Source organism: Cupressus sempervirens, chromosome 3, assembly GCF_028749045.1.
Source record: "Cupressus sempervirens isolate cs-2001-9-10 chromosome 3, ASM2874904v1, whole genome shotgun sequence".
Classification (NCBI taxonomy): Eukaryota; Viridiplantae; Streptophyta; class Pinopsida; order Cupressales; family Cupressaceae; genus Cupressus; species Cupressus sempervirens.
In genome coordinates this window covers 117,726,957-117,750,841 of record NC_143120.1, presented here as the reverse complement: position 1 = coordinate 117,750,841, position 23,885 = coordinate 117,726,957, and the positions used below count along the sequence as shown (strand labels likewise).

The 23,885-nt window shown below is 34.4% G+C and overlaps 1 protein-coding gene across 20 annotated transcripts in view; it reads left to right on the top strand.

Moving 5' to 3' along the window:
* The window catches only part of LOC149565049 (phosphatidate cytidylyltransferase 4, chloroplastic-like), a 146,873-nt gene that overhangs the window by 27,650 nt on the left and 95,338 nt on the right, over window positions 1–23,885 (top strand). For all 20 annotated transcript variants that reach the window (XM_089818597.1, XM_089818586.1, XM_089818598.1 and 17 more), the window contains 2 exons: window positions 4,629–4,948; window positions 6,300–6,493. In XM_089818597.1, coding sequence (XP_089674723.1) covers window positions 4,629–4,948; window positions 6,300–6,493 — 514 coding nt within the window. The remainder of the gene's footprint in view (window positions 1–4,628; window positions 4,949–6,299; window positions 6,494–23,885) is intronic.

The following is a 23,885-nucleotide window of genomic DNA, read 5'->3' as shown; positions in this document are numbered from 1 at the left end:
GTAAGGATGTGTATTATAGAAACCTTGAGGGAGAAGTCCCAAGATGGGTATGTTGGTTTTGTCAGGGACAGGTGGGGTAAAACCTCACAAGGTAGGGGAATCCCAAAACGAGGTAAGGACATGTATCACGAAAACTTTGAGGGAGAAGTCTTGAGATGGGTATGAATACATGTTTCAGAAACCTTGAGGGAGCCTACTTGTAGATTGGTGTCCAAGCGCCCTAAGGACATGTAAATCTCCATACTTCAAACAGATGATGTTTAGGAGAGAGTAAGGAATTGCGGTGTATGTATGTATTATGAATCAATGATTGTTTTTAATTTAATCATATTTAAATGCATAGTGATGTATGCTAATCATTTGGGAACTGTGAGCCTCCTAGTAGGGAATGTTACAAAATGCCTTCCCAAGTGCAGTCCAAACCTTGGTTGGGAATTTTATTGTAAATCAAGTAAAGTCCTAGTTGGGGACATTACAAATGTTACAAGAGGTTTGATGCTGCCATCCTTTAGGGTAAAGATGAACTAATGAAACATGCAAATGTTGGTTTATGCAAAACTCAATTAACAACATTATGAGATGGCCTAGATCCCTTTCTCTAGAAGATGAGAGAATTCTTGTCTTAAGTTAAACTTTGCCAAGTTTCTACTATCAAATCAGATTTCACATTCAAAATATGGGAGAGAATAGGTATGATAATATCAATGTAGCTCAATGGAAGGCGGAATATAGATAGGTCTTTAGGATCATTCAATCATTGCTTGGGAACAAGAAATGTTGGGAGGGAAAGATTGTCATGCCCCTTGTTTAAAACCATAATTGGGACATTATCATCAATTTTGTATAGTCTTTGAGAGAGACAAAATTGCGAAGAGTACTAAAAGTCTATTATTATAGATGGTGCAAGTATAGGGGAAGTTTTAATACAATTAAGTACATAAGGAAATTACTAACCAAGTTGTCAATGAACAAAGAAAATTATTATATTGACCAATCATTAGGAGTGATTATGATGAGGGCACAACCCAAGACAAAATGAGCACAATAGGAAAAGGAGAATATTATAATTAGAAATGATATGCTATTACATTCAATATAGCGAAAATAGACTCAACTACATGCCCTATGGGCTTACAACGTTATTAAATTCTGGAGCAAAACCCTTCTCATAGTACCTTCTCCCAAACTCCACAAAATTGACCTTTACAATGCAAGAAATGACCTTAAGTAATCCGAGTTAGGTTTAGGGTTAGGAATACATTTTAGAATATGTCATTTGGCATCCACCACCAAAGCAGAAGGTTCTAGAAGACACGTAAGAAGTCAATGCAAAATTAGAAGAATCTAGAAACGGTGGTCCATCTTTCGAGAGGCATAACTTTTGATTCAGGACTCTAATTGACGAACCATTTACATTTTTAGAAAGCTCTCTAAGCACCCTATAGCACTATGGACCAGCTTTTTTTGTCTCCCATTTTTCGGGCCCGTACGAGGCCATTTAGTGCCTCAAATGTGACTTTGAAGCGTTCTTAGGGGGTCTCTAGGCAACTTAAAACTGCAATAACTTTCAAACTGTAAAGCCTTTTGACCTGATTCTTTTTCTGGAATGCTTTAAATTACAAGTACAATCATCCCTCCAACTTACACCCTCAAACTCATCATATTTATGGCTCAATTGCAAAATAATCTATTTTATGCATTGGCACATATCTGGAGGTGCTAAAAAACACTAACCCAGAAAACCAATAGTGGAACTATGAGAGTTGGAATCTCTATTCGGCCCAAATGGGTATCCAAAAATATAAACACATTAAACAAAAACTAACACTAAGCATTATTAAGATAATATCTTTAATATCTGTATTAAGATATTATCTCCTTAGTTAAATACTCTCTATAATGGTCAACTACTTGTCTGTAGTTTGTCTTTCAGTCTAGATAGGAATGTTTCCTATCCTGTCTCTTTTGTCTTCAGTCCAGATAGGAATGTTTCCTATCCTGTCTTCAGTTTTGTTTCTAATTTCGTCTTCAATTTACAAAAGAAACAACGTCCTTGTAATTCTTTATAAGGAACACATTTGTTCTTTTGTTAATCAATCAATCATCCAGAAATCCGTTAATCTGCCAATTCTTGAATCTTGTAACATGGTATCAGAGCAAATACTTCAATTTTTTTTTGAAAAAATTATAATTTCTATTGAAATTATTTGTTAAGTTTTTTCAAAATTACTTTTGGTTTTTCACAAACAACCCGACTAGGGTTTCTGTTTGGCATCCGTTTTTTGAAGAACGTGGGTTTTGGTGTCTGGTTTTTCTCTGAAAATCGTGTTTTTTCTTCAACAAGGTCGTGTGGTATCAATCGTTTTTATTGGCTCTTGGCTTTGGTCGTTGTTTCCACTTGCGACTAGAAATTTGTGGCTTTCCGACTAGTGGCTTTGCGTTTTTTTTTACAAACCTTTGCAGCTGCCAAATCCGCCATTGTTTGAGGTTAAACATAGTCTTTTTCAAACGACTCTGTGTTTTTTAATAAAATCAAATACCAGCCACTACCAAATTGACCATTTTTCTAGAAAGTCAACCTTTTTTTGTAGATTTGACCTCCATGGCCGTCAACTGAATTTCTGCTTGAAACCCTAATTTTTGGGGTCAAGATTTTTTTTTAATTTGAGATTCTTGGTGGGTTTTTCGAGAGCTCAATTGGGTTGTCGTTCATTTTTTTTGCGTCTCGATTTTCGAGCTAGTGGATCTAGAAATTGACAGCATATTCCTTTTGGGTTTTTCAAGCTCTCTTTTGGGTCACTCTCTGATTTTTCTGGGTCTTCCGTATTTTTGCCTCGAAGAACATGCCTTCACAGTTTTTCATTGAAACATGTGGCATGGCATCTCTGACAAATATTCTGCTCGAGCATAATTCCAAATTCAATGGTTGCAATTATGGAACCTGGAAGCAGCGCATCATCCCAATTTTTGAATATCAAAACACCGATCAACTTGTTTAGGGTATTACGAAGCGTCCGACTTCTCCAGGTCTTGATCAAGGCGAAGCTGCATTTTTCGCCTTCTGAATCTGTTTTTGTTTTTCTGTGTTTGTTGATTTTCTCCTTAAAAATCATTTCATGTTGTTTGTAATATGCAAGGTTGCATGAGATTCTGGGTTTTACTGTTTTTTCTACAAAAACAAAGTTTTGTAATTGCAATCTGTTTTGAGTCATAGCACTCTTCTGGCAAAGCTTCTTGGTATCAGCATTTTGTAGATATAGGGAGGGTATTAAGATAATATCTTTAATATCTTTATTAAGATATTATCTCCTTAGTTAAATACTTTCTATAATGGTCAACTACTTGTCTGTAGTCCATCTTTCAGTCTAGATAGGAATGTTTCTTATCCTGTCTCTTTTGTCTTCAGTCCAGATAGGAATGTTTCCTATCATGTCTTTAGTTTTGTTTCTAATTTCATCTTCAATAAGAAACAACGTCCTTGTAATTGTTTATAAGGAACACATTTGTTCCTCTGTTATCAATCAATCTTCCGGAAATCCGTTAATCTACCAATTCTTGAATCTTGTAACAAGCATATGTTTGGGTGATACAAGATTGTCCTTATACCATTGGATGCACTTGCATCAGATTACTATACATCAATATTATTGCTTATAAATGGGAAATAACTAAGCAGCAAGAAACATGATTGATAGAATAGCTGTCTAAGCTATGTTTACATATTAATAGACATTAATGTATGATTATTGTGGTAATTATTAATTAATAGACATTAATATATGATTAGCATATTATGGTAAAGGATCAACATTATGTCAAGCCATGGCAAGGTAACATAGCCATTAAGTTAAGATCCATCAAAGCAATTGTAAGTGGAGACAATGATAACATGGTGACAACCATTAGATACACCTACCAATTTTATATATCTAATTCTTCATACCCAAGGATAATTGCTTAGGGATTATTTTTTACAATACATACTTATTAATTCTGTACTTGGATCTGTCCCCTTGTTCGCTCTTAGTGTAGATAGAGTGTGGAGTGTAGTCAATGATACTTGGAGATTAAGTGAATTATTTGGTGGGGCTGAAATCTCTCTAGTTTGTCATAGCCTTGGGAACTGTTTATGTCTTGCTATGGAGACATAAACCAATGGAGAATTGTATACAGTGACTAAGTCTTACCCATATTCTATCTTTTGTGCCAGCATACAAAAAGAGACATAATGCCTAGCGATCAAGTTGCTAGTGTTCAATGATTTACCTAGGGAGCTGAAGAGAAGCCCCAATGCTGTTACTATTAATCTTTCATTATTTTGTTTCTTTCAATCAAATAAATGAAATTTTAATCATTTCATAAATTCATGATTCTGTTGGAATGCTTAGCTATTGCTAAGGAAGTCCTAAAGCCCTAATTGGTGTTATAAGAGAAACAATTTCTTAACCAGTTTCTTTGTTTTATTTTTGCAATTAAATTTTCTTTATTATTACATAAACCTATTGCCTTGTTTTTGATAACATGAAGGATGCTGCTTTTATTTGTTGATTGCATATATTGGAAAAGGAGTTGATAGTGATATGCAAGGACCTTTAAATGCAACATTATAGACACTATTTGTTATGCAGGATGCTCAAGGCACTGTTCAAATCAAAGCGGACACAGAAACAGAGAATGCACAGAACCATGAACTGGGAAGACAAAATCAAACTAGTCAATTGCAAAAGCGGGTTATTTTTGGATTGGCCATTGGTGTAAGTGTGGGTGCCTTTGTATTAGCCGGGGGCTGGTTTTTTACGGTGGGATTGGCATTGGCAATACTTGTTGGCACTCGAGAGTATTTTGAATTAGTTAGAAGCCATGGTATAGCTGCTGGCATGACACCACCACCTAGATATGTATCTAGAGTTTGCTCTGCAATTTGTGCAGTGATGCCTTTGATGACAATGTATGTCCTGCACTCTCTTCTTAATAGCTGCATATTTTACATTAGCATATGTTATTATTATATGTCATCCACTTGAGATTCATAGAAATTCCAATCAGTTTGAACATGCTTAGAAAGAAATAAGGTTACACTTGTGCATCAGGATCTTAACTTTTTTTGGCTATAAGAGAAAGGTATAATTTGCTGCAAATGTTATGCAGATAGCATGCACAGGAGCAAGTTGGTCATTGACATTGGAGCAGTCCATATAAATAGTTGTTGGTAGTGTGAATGCTTAGAATTGGCTTCTAATGTTCATTTTTGCATGTCATTGCTTTTAAATAGAAAGGGAGAAAGAAAATTATATTAAATGGTAACTGTGAACTAGTGTGTTAACTACATAAGCAGCTTCTATGTTATAGGAGTTCGTTTCCCAGGAATGTAGAAATGAGTTTCTATGTTTATACACCTATACAAGCTTCATAAAAAATAGTTTATCCGGTCCAACCACTTTTATTGGGTGGTTGGGGGGCGGGGGATGGGGGGACCAATGATCACATTTTTGACACAGAAGCTCTGAATCTCCAGGTTGGATTGGCCAGTTCCAGTTTGTAAGGTTGTAATTTTTTAACTGCTGCAGTTTCTATGCCTGCTAATAGTTTGGCACATTCTTTGCTGCTATTATGGGGTCCTGAAGCACAAGGAGATTTTACTCCCTGGTATCGATTAGGTGGTCTATGGACTTTTGCTGCTTTTCATGGTGCTTTTGGTTTAATAGGCTTTATGTTACACCAATTTGAACTTGCTCAATTTGTGCAGCATTTACCCGACCAACCTGGATAGATCGACAACCAACTGATGCTTCACTCCAATCCCTATCCTCCATGGTGGCTGTAGTGCTGGGCTTTTTGGTTGAAAGGGAATTAGCTTTGAGGGACCTTCCCTTTTCATATTGACTGTATTTTCTTATTAGATTGAAGAGGAATATAGAACCAACCCTTATACAGTCTTTCCATGTTTTACTGTTAGAATTGAGTGCACCCTTTATTTTTTCTACAACCTGGGTGAGGGGGTACCTGTCTGATTTGAACCAGGGACCTCACACATTGTGCCAGTATGTTATCTGTGGTGTTCCCTGCTGGAAACCATGACTGTACAAATGTTGTGATAGATTTTTTTTTTGAAGTAAATGTAATATTTCTTGAGCTACTCAACTCTAATAAGGTCACATGGCAGGAAACAAGAATCTAAGCTTATTATTTTGAATATGTTGATTACATTCATTAGTTTATTAACTAGTATAGATAATCATTATTCTTCCCCTAAATGAATGTGAAGATCTCAGTGTTCGTGTATGTATGCTATATGGCAGGTACTTTGGAGGTCGCATGGGAGTTGCCGTGACATCATCTGCTTTCTTTCTAGCAATTGTTCTCTTCCTGCAGAGAGGAAGTCCTCGGTTCGCACAGCTCAGCAGTATAATATTTGGGCTATTTTACTGTGGATATCTTCCATCCTTTTGGGTCAAGCTCCGATGTGGTCTGGCAGTTCCTGCATTGAATACAAGTTTGTGTTCTCTTCTTTTTCTTATAATACGTTTTCTTTTTTCCAAGAACTAAAGAAATCAAATATCTCAGGAGAAGTAAAATAAAAGCTACTAAAGTTATTTTGAACATTGGTTTGGATTTTGTGCGACTAAAGAAATTATTTTAAAAACAATCTACTGCATGAAAATAAGTTATTTTCATTGATTTTCAATTCTCTTATATTGAACATAGGGAATCAAAGAAAAGGATTTAAAGATTTTGATGGAATTTACTAGGATCCATTTATTTCTCTTAAATGCTTAAACTTTTTATAAATGATCGCTTTCAGTACTAGTCTTCATCATTTGGCATTTTGGCAGAAATTTTTAAATGCGTCAAAAGGAGTGTTGACATGCTTTTTGGGGAAGCATTAAACCCGTTGTTTAAGGCAAAGTATGTGTTATATAACAGAATAAACAGTAAATTAAAGAATTTTTTGTGAGTTAGCAAGGCCTGACCATTTTTTATATGTAAGTATATGCATTATGGAATAACGATCAAATGATCAGACTACTTGTCTTGTACAATGACATTTAATGAACTTGTCAGGACAACTTAATTTTAGGGTATATATCTCAGGCATTATTTGATCAGTCTACTTGTCTTGTACAATGACATTCAATGAACTTGTCAGGACGAGTTAATTTTAGGGTATATCTCAGGCATTATTGCACGTGGGATCTAGGTTTTGTGGAGGCACATATGAGTAACATTTAGATGACATAGTAAGATAACTATTCTATGAAACAAAGCAATAATGTTTCTATGTAAAGCCTCATTAATATAAGTTGAATGTTGCAGTTGAACACATTTGTGCCTGAACCACCAAGTTCAAGGTCAGTGACTGAGAACCTGCACCAGTAAGATTCAAGGCCAGTGACTAAGTACCTACACACAACTCAGCCGAATTAAACTCTTAATAAATGCAGCACAAAAATTATTGTGAGATGTTTGTCTTATCCTGTTTCTCAAGTCCTCATTAACTGCTACATGGTATCTCCAAACACAATTTTGATCCATGTATTTTAATATTTGTAATAAAGTGAACTACATAGTAAATAGTGAGGAAGACAATTTATTTATCTATTTTCTACGAAGACTAGCTTCAGTCAGTTTTTCTCAAGCCTTTTCTTTGTCACACTCAGCAGCAAGAGTCAAGGCTGGGTCAATGGCGAAAAGTTCATTTGAACAGTTAGTCTAGAGGTGGAATGATCTTTACAAAATGAAAAAAGCAAATCTATCCTGTTACTGCTTTCAACATTTATAACAGGAGGTCAGCACTTCATAAAATCCAAATTGCTGGTCAAGGAAATTAATTGCTGAACTTTTCAAACTGGCATTCTCTGACTAGTTTATACTTGTGCATTAACGGTCCGTTTGGTTCGTGGCATTCAGGATTTCTACAAATTTTGATTTTGCCAAATCAAGGTTTTGCAAATCTTCATTCCTATTTTTGGGATTTTACTTGAACTGTTTGTTTCACTAGGAAGATGTGTGTGAAGACACGTTTTTATCGAGAAACTTGGAGTTTGAAGACAGACTTCAAAAAGTAGTCCAATCTATTGCTTTTACACTCCTCAAAAAACATAACCAGGTTTTGATTTTCAATTCCTTCTTGCTAGTAGGAAGTCGGAAAACCTGGTTTTGAGACAAAATTGGAAGTCCGGTATTCTGATTCCATTTTGCTAATTTTTAAACAAACGCAAAAATTTTCTACTCCTGATTTTGAAAAAGCCAGTTCCTGTCATCTTCCACGAACCAAATGGAAAAGACTTTGAATCCAAATCCTATTTTTGAAATGATGCATTAATCTTTTTTTCTGAATTATTAATAATAAATACATTCAGGTACATAATGATTGTCCTAATCCACTAACATTAGCCTGAATATATAACAAAGTAAAATAAGAATATAATGATGATGCTAGAACAATGTTATTTTGTTCTTTTGTTTGTGTTACAATTTGTCTTTAGTTTCCACTTTTGATTGCCTTTCTTCCCCCTGGATATGTGTGAGGCAAGTTATTAATTTAATGAAGGCATATTTGGGCTGTAACCTTAGGTTAAGTTAAACTTAAGCAGTCTCAATTACCAAATATCGACTCAGACTTGTGTCTGCAGTATATTGGTTGCCACGTAACAGTAGTATTAAATAGGCTTTAACCTTAGCATGTCGCTTAATTTATATTTTTTGGAATATAATCAATTACATCAAACTATAACAAGTACATCACATGTAAGAAGAAAGTTGGAGAAATTGACGAATACCCTTTCGATACTTACATTGAGATGAAATTGTTGAAAATATGGAATCTATTTAAGGCCCTTGTTTTGCAACTTGGATTGGGTGATGATCAACCCAAAGAATTGTCTCCATGCCAAATCTGTATTATCCCTATTTCTCGAGTGTTTTATCACATGTTAATGTGTTTTTGGTCACAGAAAGTGTTTCTAAATGACACATAATTGGTTGGCTTCTGTGTGTAACAACAATGCATAATGCATTTCTCTTCATGTCAAGTGGCTGGTATAAATCAAGAGCAAACATTGGAGCTTAGCGAAGGACATCATTGAGCTGCTAAAATTGTTTAAATTATGCTGCTTTTAGTTTGAAATTCTTCTATTTGGATAGTTGATAAAGTGGCAATGCAATGTGAGTTATATTGGATGCATATTTGGGAGAATTTTAGGTCTAGAATACTGGGTAGAGTTGGACAGTCCTTAAGGAATTTGAGTTTGACTGTTGCCAAGAATGATATTTTTATTTTGGCCAGCAATTTATATTGTAGTAGGAAGATAAACAACAGTGTAGAATCTTATTATGTTGTACTTTTTCCTCTCAGATATTATCTTAGGCCAATATGTCATGCATATACACTTGTATGAATTCCTGATATTCTGGTGCAATTTACCAGTATTCTTTCTTGTTAATTTTGTAGGATAATAAATGAGAGAATGGAGCATAACTAGCAGTTAAAGATTTTAATATGTTTTGAAACTTGATTTCGAAACATTTGAAGTTTTCTTGTATACTTGATAATATCCAACTGATAGATCAATTTTGACAAGAACTTTGCCTCTTTTCAACTGTTTTCTGAGATCATGCTTCTAGGCATTGGGTTCTGACTTTTTGTAATTACCTTGTTCAATGTTTTATAATTTATGTCGAATATTTGTTCACTTCAGTCTCTCTTGGGGGCAATCATGGGTGGTGATGGAGCCCAAATTTTAGATGCTCCATTTGTGGACATTTTCCTATCCTCTCACAATTTATGTCACGCTTATTGATCATTTACATTTCTATATTTTTAGGCTTGTCAAACTATCACAAGCAGCTGAATTGGTGCAAGCAAGAACATGTTGTTAGTAGGTTCAAATGATGTTGATAATTGGCCAGATTAAGTTGACTCAACATGAAAAGTTTAATGCTCTCAAATTAATCCATCAGAAGCCCGTGCACTCAATATCTTGGCATCATAAATGGGGTTACTTCGCCATAATTTCATCATATGCTAATACCAGGACCAGTTTTCTTTGTTGCTACCAAGATGCACATTCAGGTTTACAATTTTATAAAATAATAGCTCATGAAAAAGTTTGTTACAAGTCTGTATGAGGTTTTGTCCATAGCCATTCATCCTGAAGAAGATAATCTAATTGTTGGAAGTAAGGCAAAGTATGCTGGTTCGATATGGATCCTTGAACAATTTCTTACAAAATTCTGAAGAATCATGCCAAAGATGACCTTGCTGTTTCTTTTCATTGTTTGTATCCTCTGTTTGTGTCAGATTCAGATAACTCTGCAGCACATATATTTCATGGAATAATTTAGATTTTCTTTAGAATCAATTAATTGTTCCTTTAAAAGGTTCTTCAAGGACACAAGAGTGTAAACGAAAGACGGTTTTGATAGTGGAATTCTAATTCAGAAAACTTTGGAGGGGTCAAATTCAAGAGCAGGATTGCTGAGGACGATTAATTTGATGAGGTTAATTGCTGGTGGTCTGAAGAATTAAAAAGGGATCAATCTACAACATACAATGAACCAGAACTTGATACCATACGTAGTGTACAAAGATGGAATCAATAGGGATCATGAATGTGTCCACCAATGCAATGGAGTGTGTCTTCGGTGTTTATCTTTGATACTTAATAAATGCGTGTAATAGCCTTAGCTGGTTATAACTTCAAAATACATCAATTATTCAGATGTTTGACAATTCATCAAACATTTGGCAGGTGAACTCGAAACTCAAGCAAATGAATTGGAGATGGCTAGATGCACATTACTATATATAATACCAATATGAGAATTGATTCTCCACTCTTTTAATAATTTGATACATTCACAAATTGACTAGAAATTGATATCAGAATATTGGCAAACAATTAATGAGCAACTCCCCACTTTACTAAATGCCTTAGCACAATTTCATTTATTGGACATGACACAATAGTGTTGCAAGTAGACACAATATATCGGGAAATGAAATATACAATAACTAACCAGCTTCCTCATCGAACGCAGCTTGGAATGTAATGCCAGGATGGATGCCAATCTCTTCAAATTCTAATCTTATCACAGCCAAATGAATTGCAGCCTCCCAATTTTGCAAATCTAAAACTCATCTAACCAAACACTGCCTGTAGACTTCAATAATCAGCCAATCCCTTCGAACAGAAAATGCAAGTACAAATTTAATAATTTTTCCCAATGCCAGTGAAATTCTTCAACACAAAACTCTTCTTAGCTACAGTAAAACAGTAGGAGAAATGACCAATTGTATACCTCAGCACAATTGCCAATGCCAACTCAGAACAAAATCTCATATTTGAATCTACAATACTTCAGTTGTAGATCCAATGGAACAACTCAGAATTCAAACCCTTATACTTCAGCAAGGGCACAAAAATCAGAACTCAGAAAGAGCCACAAAGGTAACAAAAGAAAATAAATATTCAAGCATGCTTTTCTCAACAATTGGGCTTGTATTTATAACCTCCAAATTCCCTTTTGTTGCCAAAATGTAACTTCACTCAAGAAGCTTCACCACACAACATTAATTAGAAACTTCCTTTAGATTCACTCACTTGACTTGGCTTAATTAATTAATAAATGACACTTTCCAATGATAACTCAACTCTCAACTTAAGTGAAATTATAAAATTAAATTATAACTTTATAATAAGCCATTTAATAATTAATATTAATTTGGCCACTAAAAATATAATAACTCCCAAAATACTCATTATTCAAATATGCCATCTGAAATAGGAGTCATACCAATTATTTCTCCATGTGACAAATGCACTTTTCAAGATAGAAAGGGTCCATCTCGATCAACACCAACTTACCACAAATAGTAAGTACACAAAATTAAGCCCAAACGAAGGTCCAATCTAAGCCAAACGAAGACCAACCTGTAGCTTACTAAAATGTGGAGAAGATAAGACCCTCCGAAGCCAAGCCACTGCCACAAAAGACCCTCTATCCACAATAATTAGCCTACAAGGATCACAATAATAGGCTGATCCCTGAAACTTCAATGCTGGGAAAAATGGGGACATTACGATGTGACAAAAGTACAACGACTCCTATGGTGAATATCATTGTTCCTATTCTTTGCTAGCATGAGAGTTTCGTGCTTGCTGAAAATGAGTCGTATTGGGAGTTACTTTATCTTCAACGAATTTGTGTTTGGCAAGAGGTTTATTGAAAATTACGTCTATCGTGGCTTGTGTGAGGCAAGTGAGTGGGAGTTAGGAAACAATGAATTTGAAGTCACTTGCATATACTTGAAATTCCATAGCAGTAAAAAACAAAGCTAATAGATATATATGCAATGAAGGTCAATGATATGAAATGGCATCGTGTTTTTTTGGAGCCACCGAGTATATTGGAAGCCATGCAAGTAGACTATATCCAATATATTTACAAATATGGAAGCATACAAATTGCATGGGAACGCAAATAAAATATTGGACACAAACTGTCAAATGGTAAGCGATTAATTTTTTGGTGTTATTCTGAGCATATACATGTCAGAATCTACAAGGAGCATTGTACGTCACATAAACATCTGGAATAGACAAACACATGTTCTTTGACGCAAATCATCCCAATAATTGAATTATGAATGCTGGACTTGATAATTATATTCGAATTGCAAATTTTATTACAAATGAAGTAGAGATTGAACATGAACGATTGGAAAATATTAAAGGTATAATTACCATTAAATTAGTAGAAGGGTTCGATTTAATTTTTGATAAGGAATGATTATTCACTTCAAAATATCGTTCCCTCTTTTGAATAAATTATAAATGAAGAATATTTTTTTTGAGCAAGATATATTCGGAAGGACAAGAAAAAGCATTCATATTCACTTGTAAGGAGGAATAAGGAGCAAAAATATGGCTTTGTAATATAATTTCAAATATTATATCTCAATAATAAATAAAAAGCTTTTTGTTTATATTTAAGACATGGAGACTTAATTGCAGCTGATTCATCCTTTATAATCATCTTTAAATTCCGTAAGCAATTAATTTTCAGATAAGTGGACAGGGTCATATATGGCATTTTAAACTTGATTATCTTTGATATAGTGAAATATTAAATTGTTTCCGTATCTATGTCCAGTTTGTCTCCCTACCTTAGGAGTTAAAGTGCAATTTGGACTAGTTTAAAATTGCATATATGTACTTGATCCGTCGCATCTGGATTATTAAATTGTTTTTAGTTCAAGTTCATAGAATTTTATAAAGTTGTATGTGATAATCTTCATTGTAGTTTACTCTATTGCCCGAATAAACAAAGGCACTGGTCTTTTGTATCATTGAAGTATTATTATTGGGTTTATATTTGAAGTCAGAAAATCTATTTCTTCCTTCTTACAAGCATCAAATCCATTATTGACAAATATTATACAAAACATTCATTCAGTTCAAACATTCAACATTTAACTTTATTTTGATCGAGTTCAAGGACTTTGCCAACCGAAGAACTCAAAAAGCTTAAATTTGCTATAGAAAAGCTTCGGATCAAGAGATTAGGTTTGGAGTGAAGGTTTGCTTGCTTAGGTGTAGCGGACCCTGAAGTGCAGGGGAACCAAGATCATTCCCATTGGTTGGCTAGAACTAATTGTGGAATCCTAATTGAGAATTGACAAGCTCTTGGATTTCCAATCTGTGGTTTTGGGAACCAACAGGTGGGAAAAGTAAAACCACATGGAGGTATTTTTGGGAGAAGAATCCCAGGTTCAAGTTTTCAATGTGTGTTTGCAGCTAGTTCTTATATTGCACTCTTAATAGGCATGGTGTAATATGCGACAAAATTAGGAGTCAAGTTGTAATTCTTAAGAAAGTACTAAGGTCCTTAACTTAAAGATTTGATTCCAAAGTCTTGGCAATTGAAGAAATGAAAGATTTAGACAAATTGACAAAGGACAAGTTGCATGGAATTCTTATGGACTATGAAATGAGGATTCAAGACAAACCATTAAAAACTAATGTTGCTTGCAAAGAACAAATGAAGAGAGAGAATAAAGCTTGCAAACCGAGTGGTAGTCCATACAATGAGATAGATAGAGAAGAAGCTTACATCATGAGAAAGCTAAAGAAGAATCTAGGAAAATATAAAATAAATTACCATTCAAATATTTTTATTGTGGTGAAGCAAAATATTATGCTTCTAAACGTCTGTAGGACAAGAATGATAGAAGCAAGGAGATCATTACATAAAGAGGAGAAAAACGAATTATCAAAAGAAGTGCTACAAGAAAGGTTTATACGAAACAAAGAACTCTCACTATAGAGTCAAAAATTGCGTACTCCTACACTTTTGTAGTCATTTTGTTGCCTATTCCCCTAGCTTTTGTGTAGGTCTATTTCCGCCCTTACATCAACCTCTTCCTTCTTGGGCTCAAGGTTCTTTTTAGTAGCTATCTTCCATTATCACTAATGCATTAACTGTGTCTTGCCTTTACCACTTGTCGTTTATGAGCCATAGATTCAATATGAAGGTGTGAGAAATAAATTATAATCATTTGATCAAATTTGATGTCACCAATACTTATTGGTAAGACCTAGCTCTTATTCTTGAGTTCAATTGATGAACTTGAATTTAAAAAATCAGGGAAAATGGTTACATCTTGAGGAATTGGAAATTTAATGATACCCTAACAAGAAATGGTAATATAATGATTTTAAAAAAAAACATCTTGACCTATATTAGATTCTTGTAGTAGGGATCATGTGAAAATATACATTTTGTAGGAAACACAATTTGTGGAATTTACATAAAGGAGCGAACTTCTAGTTTTTTGATCTAAATCAAATTTCTAAACATAATGATAATTTTAAATTAAAATATAATCCAGGGAGATTCTGATCAAGAAATGGATTTTCCCTTATGGTCGAGGTTTGTGAGGGATGAGACCTCTATATGGCATTGATAAAAGACAAAACAATTGAATGTCTTAAACCATAAACTGTAAGACTTTGACGGACTAAAGACACCTCATGCCAAACATTTGGACCTCGCAACATCTAATATTTATTGCAAAATTGAATTAAATGGAAGGATCTCAAACAACAAAATTGTGGAGATTGACTTAACTATTGGATATATTCTCTAAAATGTTTCTAGAGCAATATCTTTGTTAACTTTCTGCATTCATTCCAAAACAAAGCATCAAAATCTATTGGATATATTCTCTAAAATGTTTCTAGAGCAATATCTTTGTTAACTTTCTGCATTCATTCCAAAACAAAGCATCAAAATCTTGCAAAACTATTTATTACTACCAAACTTAGAATGCAATATCTAGAAGCATGGTATAAAATAAAGGACAGTTGGGGTTTATTTCATCAAGCATTCATTGAATATTGTTCCTATTCAAGAAAAGCAAGCCTAAGAGTAGGATTTAAGGGGAACTATTGACAGCTAAGAGCAGAATCAAGGGCAAATTATTGTAAACGTAAAAATAGAAAACATTGAAGATCATAAATAGATTACAAGAAGCATTTTTGAGCAAATTTGTGGAGGATTATAATTGATTCAAGATGAGGATCAAGTACTTATATCACTTTATATTTTTGGTAGTTGGTGTCTTATTTTCAAAGAGATTGGTGTTTCTTGCTGAGTTTGTGCTTTGTTGTGGGGATTGTTGTCTTCGGTGGATTGGTCCCTGCAAATAATTTAAAGTCATTAGTCTCTTCTTTATGTTGGTGGTTACGAAAATTGTAAGAAATTCTAGTATATACAGCATTTTGCTATTGTTTTCTGTTGCAAGGGTTTCCACGTAAATCATGTGTTCTTTTTGTTATTAATTTTTTGATCTTGCATTTATGTTATGATTGTGGATGATTAAGTTTTGAAGTATTTAATTGTGATTTTTTACATATTGAAAAAGTATAAGATTGTTATTTTACTAATATGGGTGGTAAGGGAAGTCCGAGGGAAATTAGGGATTATCATGGGAACACGATCTGATGAGGTTAGACATCTAGAGGATGTCACTCAAGATATTTCTGTTGGCCTTGTCTTTTTTGGCTTTTGTTCTTGGTTGTTTTGGGCTGCCCCCTAAGGTCCCCTTTTTTCGAATGAGAATTGGTAAAATTGTCCTAAAAACTGTTGTCCACCTTTCACCTAGAATGGAAATTGTGTGTTTGTCTGTGTTTATTAGGTCAAGTATGAATGAGAATTGATTTTTGAGAAATAATGTTATCGAAATTTTGAACATCTTGAAATACTTGCCATTTTTGAAAATTTCTATTTTAATAAGTTCACTACTTGCTTGATTGGAACGACTTACTAGTTTTAGCTTGTCTATATTTAGTAAATTTCACTGTATTTTGGATTGACCTTATTTTTGACTTTCGAATAGCTTACTATTTTTAGAAAGTCTATTTTTGGCAGGTCTATTTTTGGGCACAAGTAAACTGTGGTTGATAAAGAGGTTAAAAGGTATCTAGTTCTACATTGAAAGGAATGAGTAAGCAGGACAATCAATTCGAAAACGGTGATGTATGGAAACACCCTTGAAATAACCAAAAGTGGAAGGCATGCAAAACACCAAAAAATGGCTAAGTTTGAAGAACGTGTTAAAAAAAATATATATAGAGAGAAAAGGAATGATGAAATGAAGGGAATCCAAGCACGGATTCCATGAAATGAAGGGAATCCTTCAAACCAAGAAAAGTTTGTGTAAAACCCAAAATCGTGCCCGAGCATAGATTCAGTGAAATGAAGAAAAATCCTTTAAAACAAGAAAAGTTTGCCTAAAGACCAAAACCACTCCCAAGCACGAATTCCATAGAGTGGAGGAAAATCCTTCAGAACAAGAAAAGTGAGCTCAAGGCCCAAAACCACACCCAAGCATAGATCTTTTGGGATGAAGGAAAATCCTTCAAAAAGTCCGCCTAGACCTCCCCTATGTGCTCTAGTGCATTTTCAACATTGTATTGGAAAATTTCTCATCCATGAAAGACAAAATGACGGCGGTAAAAACTTTCTCCTTCAAAGATGAAAAAATGGCAATGTTGGAAATTTTTTCTCTAATGGAAGAAAAAATGATTGTAGAGGAAAATTTGTCCTCCACAGGAGAAATTGCAAGGAAAGATAAATAAGTGGCCAAGTGTTGGAAACTTTATCCTCTAGGGAATTAGTTGCAAGGGATAGATAAAATTTGGTTATGCATGAAAATTCTCTTTCCAAATATCAAATTTCACCCTTTAAGTGTGTGCCCATGAGTTACAAAATGTTAATGAAGATAAACAACAAAAGTGAAATTTGAAGAATAAGAGAAAGAGGCATAAGAATGTTAGAGGATTTTTTTTGGAAGAGGGAGAAAGTTTTAGACAGAGAAAACATGAACAATTTTTTAATGTGATTCTTATGTTGATAATTTCATTTTGCAAGAGGAAGAATTCCAGCCATCAATGTGCTCTCTCCACAATGAAGACGGTACTGTTGGTATTAATAATGATGGAGTGTTTTATATATAAGAAAAGTACATGCAAAAGTTTTAGGTGTTCATTTTGATATTTAGTTTCTAGAGTGTTCCGTGTCTCCTTGGTTGTTACTTGGGAATCACACATCAAACACAAACCAAATTGGGTGTTGTTTTTGAAAAAAACAACATACACATTGTATATGAATTTTGAGATATATGAAGAGTAGTATTGATGTAGTGTAAGGCCTAGAGAATCCCTAAAGGAGATGTCCAAGCCCTCAGCAATAACCACACAACGGAAACACAACACAAGAAACAAGATCTGATACCAAACTCAACTTCTTTATTCATAAAACAACTGATTACATGCAATGTATCGGACTGTAAGGCCTTCTCAGTTGTGGCCAAATACAAAACAAATACTAGTTCTACAAAACCTCTCAAGATCAAATAAACCCTAGCTAGCCCAGATATGTAACAACACAACAATCTGGTAGAAGCCCCAAGCAAGATCTTAACTTGTGCTCGCAAGCCACCAAGCGATCTCCTTGTTTCCTAAGCTCACACTTAGCTACTAGCTGTGCTCTCAAATTCTCAACTCCAGATTCCTTTTTAAATCTCTGCTACTCTCTCCCTGAATGCCTAAACACTACCCAAACCCCTACTTATATACTTGCAAGACCACAAGTTGGCCTATTGCAAATAGAATCATCCAGAACCTAAATAACCATAAAATGCCTTAGTCAGCTTACAACAACCATTAAATGCACATTTGAGAAATAAACAAGACCCAAATAGGTCCGCACACATCCCACGATCGATCCACAACACAATCATGCACAACACGAATTAAATGTACCGAGTCGACTGATCAAACTCTCAAGAACACCATTTGGTGAGCCAAACCACAGAGTCAACAACAATCACCGAGCAAGCCAAGCATATACCGAGCATATCGAGAAAGCACGTCCATCGAGCTCCTACAAGCATCACTAAGCATAGGTTTCACCGAGCAGAATATCAACTGAGCACTACAGCATCACCGAGTCCCTTCAATCACCAAGCTTCTTGGGAAAAACTATAACTAGGAACTAATATAGTGACCGTGCATCATTTTTTCCAACCGAGTTCCCCAACTCCAAAGTCAATCACACTGCAATATATAGGATTGCCAACTACCCTAAGAAGCTCCATCGAGTATGAGGTAGTGGGTGTAGATGGAAATGTGCGACATTGACTTCATCACTTCAAGAGAGAATGGTAATGTAATTCCTTGCTAGTGCAAATCGTGGTCTTCATACGGTGCATTTAAAAAAGTTAAAATGCAACTTATGACGTGAGAATTAAATACTTTTCTTTGGTGCTACCATACAATATTCTTTGACTTAACATAAATATTTTTAGATTTGTGTAAGGGGGTGTGATTGTTGTCTTGTTAAGTGTTTTATTTGTTGTGTGGGATTTTCAGAGTTGTGTAGGTGACTAAGTGGGGATATTTTGCGGTTGTGCATATTATTAGAGTTTGTTGTTAGAATCAAGGAAGTTGAAGATGTGAACTTTGAAGATGATACCGATTGTATGGTGAAAGGAGTTGTTACAATTACAATGATTTTGTGTGGGTGCTCAAATTCTGGTCGATGTTGTTAATTTTATAGCGTCATATGAGATTCTAAGTATCATCGATCTTATTTATTTAAGATTTCTAATATCTATGCTTATGAAATTTGTCAGTTCTGAATATTGAGTATTCATACTAATGTTTCTATTGGATGAGATCATTGTTTATTTATCATTCAGTTACAATAATCAGTATACAGGTGTTAGTGCAAGATTTCTATTGAAAGCTCTTCACTCACATTGACATGTTGGCAAAACTTTACAACGTTCCTGTCTAGTTGTGATCACCCAGGATAAATGTTACGGTTAGAAGCTGTTAAGTTGATAGTTTAGAGAATTTCGTGATCACCACCATTGATGCTCATTCCAGAATATGAAAAGACATCGTGCTCCTTAGTCACGTTGACTAATGATCCTTTATGGAAAATGAAAATCTTCAGTTCTTGCAATTTTATTCCAGCGGTGCATGATCTGGAGGGATGATTGTGTCTATCACCTGTGCACGGTCAAGTTGCATAGATACAATCAGTACATGATTGGGAGATTCACAAACGAACCGTTTATCTTCAATAAAGGCAATAACGACAACATAGAAATGTGTAGACATTTATATGAAAGTCTTGGGCTAGATGGTAAAGTCCAACAAATCAGAAATTTTCATCCTTAATACTAAAGCTATAACAAAAATACCGATAAGTAGTGGGATTTAGAAAAGGAAATCGACCTAGTTAATATTTGGGGATGGTCCTTGACATAGACAATAGGTCGATTAAGATATTGAACCAATAAACAACAAAATAGATAACAAAATAAGTAGCTGGAAAGACAAATTGCTGACAATCGCAAGAAGGATTACCATGCTCAAATCAAGTCTGATAGCTACACCAACATACCAAATGCTCTGATTAAATGGGATAAAGTTTATTTACCTTTGCAAGAAGGAAGTTTGGGTATTAAAAATTTTAAAAGACAAAACATTGCCCTTGGGGCCAAGTTAGTTTGGAATTTTTTTAAAGAACCTCATTGCAAATGGGTTGAAATATTAACAAATATCTGCAAAACCAAGACCCACTTAGTGTTAATGTTTGGTAGCTTAGTTGGATAAACTATACTGCAAATATATATATATTATATATATACATGTAAGATATAATATATATATTAATTAAATATATGTGATATTTATTTGTCATTATATTAATTAAATACTAATGAATACTTCATGCTGTATTAGAGAGATGGATGCCATTTGGAAAGCATGTACCAAAAATGACAATGTAACTACATTTGCAGTGATCTCTGTGAAAACAACATGGTATCAGAGCTAATTTGCTAGTATGTATGTATAATAAGTTCAGCATAGTAGACATTGGAATATTTTTGAATTGCAACAAATACAATTTTTAGTCTTGGCTATTGAGTTCAAAAACAAAATGTCATATGATATCAAAGTTGTAGAGCTCGATCAGACACCCATCAGTCAATGTGCTATAAAGTATAAAGACCGAGAAAAATAAGCAAAGACAAAGAGTTGGATGTATGAACTGCAGTTGGAAAGGGTAGACATTACACATCGCCAAAGGAAGGTTAATATTATATTTGAAATGCAAAAGATATCTAGACTTCCAAGATTCATAGTTGGTAAGCTATATTACATGAATTTGCCTAAATAATTAGACTGAGATAGTGTGATTACAATAGCCGCAGATGCAAATAAATCATGGAATATAAGAGCTTTGTGGAAGCTTAAAACCCTATTTAGGGTTAGCATTTGAAATGAGGCTACTCCTTGTTGATTGAAAGTGGGTCTCAAGAGAGGCCCATGAACTCCAAAGTACATACAAAAACATACCATGCCTGAGGAAATCAATGCGAGCATCCATCGTGGATACAGACGGGGCGGGGAGCATTGGCCAGAGAGTTCTAGGAGCTCGCAAAAGGAGAGTTAAATTCAAAAAGGCCGATATTCCATTGGTTGACGCATTAATGCATATCATAATATATCATCGATCAAACATTATGAAAGGGTGTCAACAAAAATCACATAGCGGGCAAAACAATTAGAAGGTCGAAGGCATAGTAAAAAATGAGATTAAATAAATGCCACTTCTTGCATCGTAAAGGAAATCCATCCCAAGGGAGATTTGATAAAGATAATAACCAAAAAATGGAGAAAACTTATAAGTTGTTAAGGAGAAGTATTAATAAGGGAATCATATGTGTGAAATGTGATAAACAATAAAAGTAATGAGGAAGAGGGAGATTGAGACTCAAAGGGAGCCTGCCATTTCATTAGAATCAATCTTGAAAGAGAGGGAGCAGATAGAGGATAAGTTTAGTTAACCTTTCGTGATCTAGGTTTTATTGATTCAGAGGGAGTAGACTACGTTGAGTTGGATTATTTAGTAATCAATAAATTGTAGTAGTCAAGAGGACTGTGATTCAAGAATATACTTCATGACTATTTGGGTTTAAGTTTCAACCCCTGTGTACATCATGAGGAAGTGACGACTTCTAAATGATTATCACTTGTATTTGCAAAAGTTATTGTAGAGTGACGATCTTACAATAACTTCATTCGAATGTCAAATGAGTTGACATTCAAATATCAAATGAGGTGATATTCAAGAAACTAGAATATCAACTCATTTAGGGTTAGCATTTGGAATGAGGCATACTCCTTGTTGATTGAAATTGGGTCTCAAGAGAGGCCCATGAACTCCAAAGTACATACAAAAACATACCATGCCTGAGATAATCAACGCGAGCATCCATCGTGGATATAGATAGGACAAAGAGCATTGGTCATAGAGTTCTAGGAACTCGCAAAAGGAGAGTTAAATTCAAAAAGGCCGATATTCCATTGGTTGACGCATTAATGCATATCATAATATATCATCGATCAAACATTATGAGAGGGTGTAAACAAAAAATCACATAGCCGGCAAAACAATTAGAAGGTCGAAGGCATAGTAAGAAATGAGATTAAATAAATGCCACTTCTTGCATCATAAAGAAAATCCATCCCAAGGGAGATTTGATAAAGATAATAACCGAAAAATAGAGAAAACTTATAAGTTGTTAAGGAGAAGTGTTAATAAGGGAATCATATGTGTGAAATGTGATAAACAATAAAAGTAATGAGGAAGAGGGAGATTGAGACTCAAAGGGAGCCTACCATTTCATTAGAATCAATCTTGAAAGAGAGGCAGTAGATATAGTTTAGTTAACCTTTCGTGATCTAGGTTGTATTGATTCAGAGGGAGTAGACCACGTTGAGTTGGATTATTCAATAATCAATAAATTGTAGCAGTCAAGAGGACTGTGATTCAAGAATATACTTCATGACTATTTGGGTTTAAGTTTCAACCCCTGTGTACATCATGAGGAAGTGACGACTTCTAAATGATTATCACTTGTATTTGCAGAAGTTATTGTAAGGTGATGATCTTACAATAAGTTCATTCAAATGTCAAATGAGTTGACATTCAAATATCAAATGAGTTGACTCTCAAATGTCAAATGAGTTGACTCTCATATGTCAAATGAGTCGACATTTGCCAAATGAGTTGGCATTCAATAAATCGGGAAGTCAAATGAGTTGACATTCTAGAAACCATTTTAACGCTGAGGTAATATGTTATTCATATTGTGTATGAATCTTGTTCATTCTCCCTAGCTAAGAGGGAGTGTTAATGTTAATGTTAATGTTAATAGTTTGTCCTATGAGAAGGCAATTAGGGGGAGATTATCCTATTCTTTCATCAAATTTCTTTAATAAGAGTACGCCTTTTGAAGATAACAATTCTTTGAGAAAGGTGATGAATAAAGTTCAATCGTGGCTAAATATAAAAGAAGTAGCCACTAATTATTAATAATCTTTCATACTTAACGAACAATAAGGGTATTTAGTTATTATCTTAAGCTGCCACTTATTCATTATCAATTGATACCATCTCTTATTGTACATATTCTTTGTCATCATTGTGTGAAACTCCAACAGAGATTATATTATGTGTATGAGGTCATGCCTCTAAAAAGATGGTAAAAATAATGACTCAATTTATTAGGTAATCTAGATTTGTGCGACAAGGCAATTACGCAAGGTGATGGGAGTAGCTCTAGTCTATTTGATTATTTTTTTCAAAGTATGTTACGTTGCCTATAGATAGATTATCTATTAATTAATGAGTCAACCTCTTCTTACTATTATGGGCCATTGCATTTAATCTGTGGTGAGGATAGCAAGCTATGGTAATAACATCTCTTACTAAAATTTCTTTACCAAAACAACATAGTTTCTATTAAGTTAACCTTATCATACAATGGTCCTTCAAATTCAAATTCAAATCCAAACAATCCTTTTAATTATAATAACCATGCTGAATCTATTAATCTGTCATTATAGCATATTGTCCCAACTAGGTACATCAGTATCTCTGTGTAATGTCCCCAATTAAGTAGGTTCTTGGAGTTTGGTTTTGTCAGCTCATCATTGTGACCCTCGTGAGTTGACGTTTGGTTTTGGGGGTCTTTGTTGCAGATTTGCTATTTTTTGACTTAGTATTTTTAGTAAGCCACTTTTGGCTACTTCCTGTTTTTGGCAAGGCAATTCTAGAAATGGTGGTTGCCTGTCATTTTGCTTTTGGGCCCTGGTTGAAATATTTTGGTGGTCATATTTATTGCAATTATAATGTGACTTTATGATTAATTAATGCACTTGTAATTATTATGGTACTTTATATTATAAAGTAATTGAACTTTATATTATGAAGCAATGTTTAAGTGAAAAGTGTCA